We start from the raw sequence: 11,113 nt of genomic DNA, 5'->3' as shown, positions 1-11,113 counted from the left end.
ATCCCGGAGCATTTTTTCAATCCCGGGAATCGGGATTGAAAAATGCTCAATCCCGGGATTCCCGGGATCCCGGGATTGGTACCCCTACATGGGAGCGAGGTGCAGACAAGCGCTATAGGCGCATCCATACGCCATTTTTGGGGAGGAAAATCACTGGGCATAAAATAAACCACCCCCCTCTCTCCCACATTGCCTTACTTTTAAGAGGGGAAGGCGGCAGCAGAATGGAAGCAGGCTGCTGGTGTGACGCGCCGGTATGTCACTGGACTCTGCAGCTGGGAGAAGTCGGGCGGTGAGCGGGTTCAGTACTGCGGCCTGCGCAGCGTGACCCTTGGGTCACGCTGCGCAGGCTGCAGCGCTACACCTCCGGTGTCACAACTCGCTCGCTGCCCGACCTCTCCCAGCCACACACAGTCACAGCGGCAGGGAGTCTCTGGTCACAGCGGCGAAGAGCCTCCGGTAGTAGGGAGCGGCAGTGCGGGGGCCTGTTCTGGCTGCACAGTGTGACGCTCAGCGTGACCTCTGACCCCATCACGCTGCGCGTCTGAGCTGTGCATCGGGGACAGAACGAAGCAGCCGGGTAGCGTCTGAGCGAGTGCTCAGACGCTGCCCAGCATTAGACTAATCTAATCCCGAAATCCCGGGATTGGAGCTTCCAATCCCGGGATTCAAATCCCGGCAATTTTGGGGCCAAATCCCGGGATCCCGCCGATCCCGATCCCGGGATTGGCCACCCTACTCAGAAGGTCCTGCACATCTCCTGCATGTGTGGCACGGGCAGATGAGCAGGGCCTTCTGAGCGGGCGATGCGAAACCCCCCACACACACACACACACAATCACATCTGCCCGTAACCCACCCACGGCACCCCCAATCCCACTCACCCTCTCAACGGCAGCAATAGTCAAGGTTCCATTCCCGTTCCCTTGGGCTTAAATTCCGAATCATTCTCGGCGGTGGTGGTGGTGGGGGGTCTGCGCATATTTAAATATGTATCACACTCTGCGAAGCATCGCACTGTGAAAGGAGGGAAGGGGGGGAGTAGGGTGCTGGAGCAAGGGAACACCCATTGTTTTAAGGGCATCCCCATAAAACACTGGCCGTTCCCCCTAATAATGCGGGAGTGATGATGCCTGCACATGACGTCAGCTCCCGCCCCCAATTTAACGATCTCCGGGCATGTATGGATTGACTTTTCAGAGCGAAGGCTGAAGATATTTGATGGTCATTTGATGGACAGCGACCATCATATGATTTCTCCTCCTTTCAGCCGCATGCAAGGGGATGTCTTTGTCTGAATCCCCCCTCGCATGCTAGCGATGGGGGATTCAGCGCTGGGGGCGGCAAATGTTTGGGTGCGCTGCATTTACCTGTTCACTAGGCTACGATTACACGCAGCCTACCGAACAAATCTGAATCAGGCCCCTAAATGTACTTTTAGATTATTTTTACTTCGAAAGTTTGTTAGGAATATTATCTCTATTTATATTGATTAACTTGGACACATTTCAAGTAATTAATGGAAAGAACCAAAGAGGCAAGGGGTTATATATGCTGGGCGCACTCCATTGGGATTTTTTAAAACTGTACTTTTAATTCATTGATTTACTAAAACTCCCTTTGTCTCTATTCTTTATTATATTGTTGAGAAAAAAGGGAACATTACAGGGGTTAAATTACATGCAAATAAAGTAATTCATGGCCACGGTTGACATCCCGCTTCCCAGTATAGGGTTATATAAAAATAAACAATATATCTGTGCAATTTAATTTGTTCTTTAACAGTTCAAAATGACCTTATTATAATGAGAACAGCTCTGTACCTATATATTTAGCACAGTCATGAGTTGGCGCCCCTAGTGATGATCTTCACAATTTGATCAATCCAGCTTTAATACAATTTACTCTAGTATACCAGAATAAGAGTCCAAATAATTTTAAAATTTATTAAAAAAGTCTCCTAAACCAATTCATCCAGATCTTTATGGTATTCATTGAAACAATTCAAACGCTTGATAACAGCAGAAAAAACCCGCCGTGTTTCGTCCCTTAATAGGACTTCATCAGGGGTTAACGGATCAAAAGGCATTTAATAAGGCAGTCTTTTGCCAAGAGTAGTTAATTCCTAATGGGTGGTAAGCAAGTCCTTGAAACAATATAACACCTCAGAAATTGGAATAAAACAGTAAACTCAGTACAGATTCTGGAGTTAATTCAAAGGCGGTTTTCACCTTCAGTGAGTGTGCTCTGGTCACAGGTTCTGTCTGAATGAGCTCATTCCCGGAATGGGCAATTTGGAATTATATTGTGCAAGTGTGTGCCCAGCTTTAGTATAGCACCATTTATTTACAGATCACTCGCTTTCTGTGTGGATTTAAATTTATATATCTGCATTCAGCAAAGTGATACACAGTTAGTATGCTGGACAAACTACTTATTTTCAGATACACATATACATGATTTACAAAATGTCCTACTATTCTCTTTCATGGAAACTTTTGCTATTTTCCATTCATACAGCATATTATACTGGGCTGTAAATATATGCAGGCACAGATAAGTAAGACTTTTGGAATACCTAGTAATATTGTTTGTAAAGGACTAATATGGGGCTATGATAGAAATATGGATATTATTTAAATCAGGGGTGGGGAACCTCAGGCCCGGCCCCCGTAGCCAGTCTGAGTGGCCCGCCCACCCGCTTTGGCGGTAGTCAAGTGCAGGGGAATTCTCGCAAGAGGTTGGTATTTCTCGCAAGATCCCTCTTAATCAACAGCAGCCGGAGACTGTCAGTCCTATTCAGCGGCAGCCGCCGGAGCGTGGGACGGCTGCAGCAGGACAATTTGTAAGAGAAATTTTTACATATGGCCCCCGAAGGATTTTTTTTCCCATACAAACGGCCCTTGGCACAAAAAAATTCCCCACCCCTGATTTAAATTAAGGAAGGTTATACACTTCTTGTTGTAAATAAGTGACATGGTGATCAATACAGAACAAAGGACAGTTTCCTAGAGTGGAATGAATGATGTTTTGAGTTATTATACAGATGAGAGTACAATCAACACATAGGTTACTCACAAACCAAATGCCATGACATCAATAAAAGTACCAACCAATCAACTTCTAACTGTAATTTTTCAAACACAATCTTTAACATGGCAGTTGGGAACTGATTGACTGGTATGCTGTCACTCTCTAAAGCAGGCATGTCCAACGTTGGCCCCCCAGATGTTGTGAAACTACACATTCCAGCATGCTTTGCCACAGTTTTGCGATTAGAGAATGCTAAAACTATTGCAAAGCATGCCGGGATGTGTAGTTTCACAACATCTGAAGGGCCAACGTTGTACATGCCTGCTCTAAAGCTTATTATATCCTGCCCCTTGACCTGAGTGTGTTTTAATGGGTCATGCTGGCCATACCTCGCACACATATTCCGCAGCAATGTACAGAGAATGTATGAACATTCACATCAGTCCCTGCCCCAGTGGCACTTACAATATATATTCCCTACCACATATACATGCACACAGACATTTTATGGTTAATTTTGTTGGGAACCAATTAGCCTACCAGTATATTTTTGGATTGTGGGAGGAAACCGGAGTACCCGGAGGAAACCCACGCAAGTACGGGGAGATTATACAAACTCTGCACAGTTACTGCCATGGTGGGAATCGAAACCATGACCTCAATGCTGTGAGGCAGTAATGCTAACCATTACACCATCCATACTGCCCCAAGCATATGAAGAAGCATATGAAGTTGCTACGGTACTTGTGCAATATCGCCCATGCCCGAGATCACATTGCACGCAAATCACATACGAGTTGCATGCGATTCGATCCGCGACGCGATTTAGCACACCCCCACTATCCACGTCAGCCCAAAGCATGGCGAGTGGACGTGGTACGCATCCTCCCGACCTGTTCGTACCCCCACTATCCACGTCAGCGTGAAGTTGATATTATAAAGTGTTGAGAGCGCAGCAAGCCACCGAGCCCGAATCGTGGCTAGCCCCGCGAGGGGACACAGAAAACGACCCCCACGAGGGGACGCGGATTACTTGACGTGTATTCCGCGGGGCTCGCCACGCTTTGGGCTTGTTCTCCGCTTGCACTTGCCTACCTGACCCTCTCCATGAGGGAGAATACGCTCTGTGTTATTTCATATTGTTGTCCATTTAAATCCCATTTCCTGAATAGCTGACAAGTGGCACCTTTGAAAAGCCGCCTAGCAATTACACATCAGAGTATTAAAAATGTGTTTTGTATGTTGTCCCTTTAAACCTTATTACTGTCACATAAAAATCTGTTATCCAAAAGGGATCAATATTAAACTTATATTCAGATATCTATTTTGTAATACACATTTAGATAACACTGGTGTGTGTAAAAAGAAAAACAAAGAAAATGACAAAAAAATTGTAAATATTATATTTATTAAAAAGGTACCAGCACCCATTCTATTATATATACAAAAACATGAAAGTATTTAAAAAAAAAAAATAGTAGTTGCAGAGGCACATACATACACTTTAAATCTATTTTATATCTTATATACAATCGTACCAGTTTGTAGGCCAAACAACTCAGGAACATTTGTAGAATTCCACAGTGCTATTAGCCTTTTATTTTATAGCAGACATGGCCAAACTGCGGCCCTTCAGCTGTTGTGAAACTACACATCCCAGCATGCCTTGACATAGTCTTAGCATTCCCTAATAGCAAAACTGACAAGGCATGATGGGACTTGTAGTCTCACAACAGCTGGAGGGCCAGGTTTGTTTTATAGCTTAAAAAATACAAGGAGTTTGTGTGACCAATAATTCCATTACTTAGAAGTCCATTTTATAAAAAACCTGTAGAAATCCCTCTGCCTTTCAAAAGTATTAGAATAAGCAATAAAAATATTGAAAGTTCATATGCCGTGTAAACTTTGTACAAAAGGTCCCGCTGCAATTCATTCCATATCGTCCTCTGGGTTGGGGCTCCCCTGGAGCACAGATGTGATTTTGTTTTGTAAAAGAGCTGCCAGTTTTTTGGTGGTTTTCTTCAGGAAGGCGCTGCCTGGATGGCCATTGTAAACATGCAGGTATAAGTCCTCTTGGGAGGGTCCAGTGTATCCACATTCCTCGCAGACAAATAACTTGTCTCTCCTCTGCTTATAGGCATAGCCTTGCTGCACCCCGTGAATTTTTTTGAGATGAGATTCTAGGGAGCAGCGCTGGGTAAACGCTTTATTGCAAATGTCACATTTGTAAGGCCGAATTCCTGCAAACAGAGAGAAACTGTTATGACACCTACGCTCTATTTTCACATGGCATTTTCATGGTTACATCTCTTTTTAACTTTATATTCTATAATCTCTGCATTGTAATCTTGTGATTATGCTGTCTAAAGAAATGACACCATGGCTAATACACACATAAAGGAGGACATGTATTTCTCTGCGAAGTGTGATGTTTGCCTACGCACAGTCCTAAGAATTACGGTAGCACAACATTGCTAATTCCTAGGCACCTATATGGGGTACAAACATGGCTGTTATGTCCTTGTACAATGACTATTCTATTAGAACTGCAGATAATTACAACCCCCCCAAAAGGCAATAGGCCAGTGGTTCCCAAACTGTGTGCCGTGGCACTATGGGAGATTTGCAGGGTGCCTTGAATTGGTGGTCCATGACCAATTCAAGTTATTTTGGACCAATGTAATAGTCAAATTGTGGACAAACAGAAGTGAGTCCTGTCCATTACCACATAATTGACCCCAGGATGAGATATAAACACAATTTACCTAACTTAATAATTTTTTCTGAATTTCTAAATGAGAAACTCTTGGTCTTGGGGTGCCGTGAAAAAAATTCTGATGCTCCTGGGAGTTTGGAAACCTCTACAATAGGCAATTGATTTATTTCAGATTAGAAAATGGCCAAATTCTACTTTTACACGGTTATGTGAAACACCAAAAATACTGGATCCTTGATTGCATCGTACGGTCAGATGCACAGAAGGTTTACCAGCTATGTACTTTGTAAGGGTATGGGTCATAGGGTCGACTGTATTAAAGTTGACATACATTAGGTTGATAGGGCTTAAATTGACACGTAAAATAGGTCAACTTGGCTAAGGTCGACAGGACTGAAAACCGACTCAAGCATAAGGCCGACAATAGGAAGGTTGACATGAGTTTTGCACTTTTTGTCCCAAATGATGACGCAAGTTGACATGGACACCGTATCAGTGTACCACGTCCCCTTGCATGTATGAAATACTGCATGTCGGTTCAAAACAACGTGAAAAGATCATGGTCGACATTTTTGACTGTCGACCTTCCCATTGTCGACTCTAATGCTTGTGTGGACCTTCCGACCCTGTCGACCTTAGCCATTGTGATCTGTTTAATGTGTTGACATTTAGTGGTCAACCTAATGTACGTCGACCTAGCGATCTTGTCCCCTATGCACATAATTCTGGAAATAGTTTTGTACGTGTAAAATGGCTCCTCCCACTTTTGTTTAAAAAAGTATTCAGGGAGGTTTGTATCAAAGCTTCCATAGAGAAAACATTGTGGGTGACAAAGCACTAACCAATCAGCTCCTGACATTTTCCAAGCATTCTGTAAAATGTAAAGCACAAGCTGATTGGCTGGCACTTTCTTTCTCAAAATGGTATCTTTCTTTGAGCTTTTATAACCCCCCCCCAACCGCAAGGTTAAAATGTAAAGCAAAGACAGAAACTGTATCATTAGTATTTGCATATAGTGATGGCTCTACCTGTGAGGTAAGGTGAGGTATCTGTAACCTTTGCCGTGCTAGGTTTCATAATATACTATCATACTATCAGCATCATGATGCAATGTATCCAGATACAGACCTTGATCCTACAATACACACCTTGAGTTGCAAGGAGAGAAAGATAAAGGAGGACAAGGGTTGTCCTTCAGATTTTAAGTCAGCTGAGAGGATTTAAATCATTTCCTATGTCACAAACTTTTATCTGTACTGATAAAATCATGGCTAATAATAATTACAACTCTGTTTTAGGTAGGACTTCTATTTGGGTGCCGGACAGGGTCCCGATAATAATGTTACCTCTCACTCTTCTATGACATAGTTCTAACTTTGGAATGCAACTAAATGCATTATAACATAAGTACACATATTGTGGCTATCCAACTACTGCGGAACTACATGTACCAGTATGCTGGGATTGGCTGTTGGAACTTGTATTTCAATAGCAACCAGCAGAATTGCAATTAAAAAAAAATAATTAAAGACAATCTACTCTTCGACCTGTAGAGGTCAGCAGAGAGCCTTGTTCAAAAGTAAAGCTGCGCACCTGTGTGAGTCCTCACATGTCTCTTTAGGTCAAACGTGTCGTTGAAGCCTTTGCCGCAGAAGTTGCAGAGGTGCCGCTTCACCTGGTTGTGGCACTTCAGGTGACGATTGAGCATGCGCTGCAGGCGGAAGCCTTTATCACAGATGTCACAGTTATAGAGCTCCTCGTTCAGCGTTCCACTGGTGACCTGGAACAATGCACAATACCTTCCACTGTTAATAGCATGTACAGAAACACAGCTATGTAATCTCACCGATCCCAAACACACACAGCGATGCAATCTCCCCCATCCCACAGCGATGCAATCTCACCCATCCCATACACATACAGCGATGCATCCTCATCGATTTCGTACACACAGCGATGCAATCTCATCGCGTACTCTATTCACGTTTTTTGCATTTCTATGATCAAAAAACAAGGCAGCTAAAATCCCTTTTACTAATAATTAAAAAATCATGCATGGGACATAGATAATGTGGGATGCAGGAAAGTTAATAGACACATTTGTAATTTTTTTTTTACATACACTCTACAAATAAATTTATATTTATTGCATGATCTACAGTAATATATATATATATATATATATATATATATATATATATCTGCACGTTTAGGGTGGCAAAAAAAAAATTCTGTATTTTTGTGTACTTAAATGAATCTATATGTACCGGGTGGGAATTACCAGTTGGTGTACAAATGTAAATAGGGGAGTTTTGTTTTGACCCAAGGACAACAGATGCGAGTATTGAGTTCTCAATGTGATGATATTTACTGCCCCCAGCACAGGTCTATTCCCAGCCGTACTGATGTCTAGGGAATAGCCCGGACCGTCCCTGGGAGCTGCTCAGACGATTACCTGCTCACTCTGCTTTAATTAAAGAAGAAATGAGCCGCCACATAGATGAAAGGCTCTGGTGTTATGGAGGATGGTGTGTGACCAGGGAAGACCATCAGCTCTGCACCTAACGTTTTCTACACTTAACTCTGCAGCTGAAGAGATCGCAATTGCGTACTGGTTTCTGCATTAAATCGCAAACAACTTTCAAACTTTTCCCAGTTTTCAATTATGATCAGGATTACAATTTTTTTTTTAAATAAAAAAATACTCTGAATAATAATAATAATAACAACAATAATACATGATGATGGAAAAATAGTGCTTGAATATAAACCTGTTTATGCTAAATATTTAATTGAAATTGTCAGGGATATTTTTTTATAAATTGTACAGAAATATTGTAAGCAATTAAGACATTCAAGTGGAATTAACAAAAAAAATAGCATTAGATTATTTATAAGCAATAAATATTATTTTATTATATATATATATATATATATATATATATATATATATATATATATATATATATATATATATATATATATATATATATATATATATATATATATATATAGTGTCAATAGACATTAAAGTGTTAGGAAGGGGGATATTGTAAATACAGACGTTACAAACATGGATACTGGGATGTTTGTTGGGCAAAGAAAACAAAATTACATTTTCCCTATGTTTGTCATATTGTTAGATTGTTAGTGGATTTCTCCTGTAGTTGTTACATTGTTGGTGGTAGTTGAACACTTTCCCATTGCATGATACATATGGGACAATACCTTGATTTTGGATCTGACAGGTCGCTTAAGGTCCAGAGGTTGCTCTTCTGCGTTCTCCTGACCATTTCCTCCATCTTCTGGGTCACCCAAATTCTCACACAGGTCATTGCTGGCGGGGGCCACCTCGCGGCTGCCCCTCTCAGGACTGTCCCCTGTAGGGTCCCCACTGCTGCTGTTACTCAGGCTGTCCTCTGTCACATACTTTAGGATGCAGTCAATGCTGTCTGGAGACAAACCCAGGGGAGGAGGTGAGCAAGGGGCTGATAAGCAGCACAAAGGGAGCGCATCACCTGCAGGGAACAGTTAGGCAAAGTGTGGGTTTTCCTTAAATGAAAGGCAAATATGTAAAGCTGATCCCTTTCCCCAGGAGCACAATGAGTGGGAAGGGAGGGGTGCAGGAGGCAGGTGCTGCTGCTTCTCCCTGTCCTCCCATTGCAGTGTTTGAACTGAGGGTGTAACCGCACTGGAAGGCTTTTATTATTATTAACAAGTCAATGGCACAAAGCAAACAGCTAGGAGGTGGTGTGGAGCTGCTGGGGTGATGGCGTGGAGCTTTCCGTTAGATTAGGAGACAAGAAAGCCTAAGGTGCAACCACAGCCCAGAGCCTGCGCCCCCTAACCTGGCCAGGGTCACCCCCTCACCCCTACACAGGTCAGCTCTGTGGGCTGAGACCACACTACACCCAGGATCACTGCTATATAGCAGACATTGTCCCAAAGGCAAACACAAGCATGGCACCTGCCCCACATACAGGGCAAGTCCTGGAAACTTTACCTGTACTGTGTGACCCCACTGCTGCTGCAGTCAATAATAGTGGCCTGTCTGTATATGGGTGCCAGCAACTGTGCTGCTGAATATATATATATTTCGTTTAAGGAAGAAATTATTGCAAATATAAAATGTATAAAAATTAAAGTATAATAAAAATGTTTTATATATATATATATATATATATATATATATATATATATATACACACATACATACATACATATACACACACACACACACACACATATATATTTTACTTTTATTATACATTTTATATTTGCAATACTTTCTTCCTTAAACGAATAATATATATATATATATATATATATATATATATATATATATTACATACACGATGACTTATTTGGTGTTAGGTAACCTGGCTAGCGGGCTGGTGTGGGACCACAGGTGTCAGCATGCCCGGAGTGCTACAGGGCTGCGCTGTCCCGGGCGGCAGAGGGGGGTCCGGGGCCCGTGCTCACCTGGGATGTAGGTGTCCGCTCTCTCCTCGTCCGGGATCTCGTCCCAGCTGCGGGCAGCCGGCGGCGTCCTCCGCTTCACCAGGAAGGCTCTGGGCATGATGGGCAGATGGAGCTCCGGCAAGTTCTAGGAAAGTTTCCCCCCCACACCTCGGCGCTCCTCCCTCCCCGTGTGCCGGCCCCGGGTAGCGCCGCCGCTGCTGGGGAATAGCAGAGCCGCTAGGAATAGCAGCGTTACCGGGAAAGGTGGCATAGAGCAATGCACCAGGAACTGTGCTCTGCGCATGCGCGCTGCAAACATAACGGTGTCAACAAGCCCTGCTTACCTGTCCGACCGGTTAGTGCGGCTCAGCCCCTGCCCTGCCTCATGCAGCTGAGTGCTCGCTGAAGAATGCAGACAAAGCCCAGCCAGCTATAGCCCATTCATTGGCCCAAGGCGCAGAGCTCAGTCAGCCCAGCCTCTCACAGCTCAGAGCTGCTGCTGCAGTCGCGGGGGCTGCACGGGATGTGGGACCCCTTCCCCGCACGCCCCCCCCCCCCCCCCCCCCCCTCCTCACACCTTGCACCCCCACACCCTGCACCCCCACATACTTCATACCCCTTATTCCCCCCACCATGCCCACCACACCTCTCACTCACATTACACCCCCACACCCTGCATCACCCCACAGCCTGCGCCCCCACAACCTCCACACCCCTAAATCCCCACATACTGTGCCCCTTACACCCCTCACCCTGCCCTCCACACCTCTCACTCACATTACACCCCCACACCCTGCATCACCCCACAGCCTGAACCCCTCACCCTGCGCCTCCACACCCCTAACTCCCTACACACTGTGCCCCTTACACCCGTCATTCCCCACACACTGCCCTCCACACCTC

General features: G+C 44.1%; 1 protein-coding gene across 2 annotated transcripts; it reads right to left on the bottom strand.

The window, feature by feature from the left end:
- Window positions 1–4,458: 4,458 nt before the first annotated feature.
- On the bottom strand, window positions 4,459–10,539 carry OVOL2 (ovo like zinc finger 2). Of its 2 annotated transcripts, none has more exons than XM_083174621.1 (4): window positions 10,232–10,539; window positions 8,978–9,267; window positions 7,343–7,529; window positions 4,459–5,273 (listed from the first exon to the last, which is right to left on the bottom strand). In XM_083174621.1, exons 1-4 carry the CDS (start codon window positions 10,326–10,328, stop codon window positions 4,963–4,965), a joined length of 885 nt encoding a protein of 294 aa, XP_083030747.1. In that variant the 5' UTR covers window positions 10,329–10,539; the 3' UTR covers window positions 4,459–4,962. The 2 variants fall into 2 exon arrangements, with proteins under 2 accessions (XP_083030747.1, XP_083030748.1); XM_083174622.1 differs by having other exon boundaries at window positions 8,978–9,201; window positions 10,232–10,536.
- Between the last annotated feature and the right edge of the window lie 574 nt (window positions 10,540–11,113).

Source organism: Crinia signifera, chromosome 3 (genome assembly GCF_055691185.1).
Source record: "Crinia signifera chromosome 3, ASM5569118v1, whole genome shotgun sequence".
Classification (NCBI taxonomy): Eukaryota; Metazoa; Chordata; class Amphibia; order Anura; family Myobatrachidae; genus Crinia; species Crinia signifera.
This window is presented reverse-complemented; position numbering and strand designations above follow the sequence as displayed.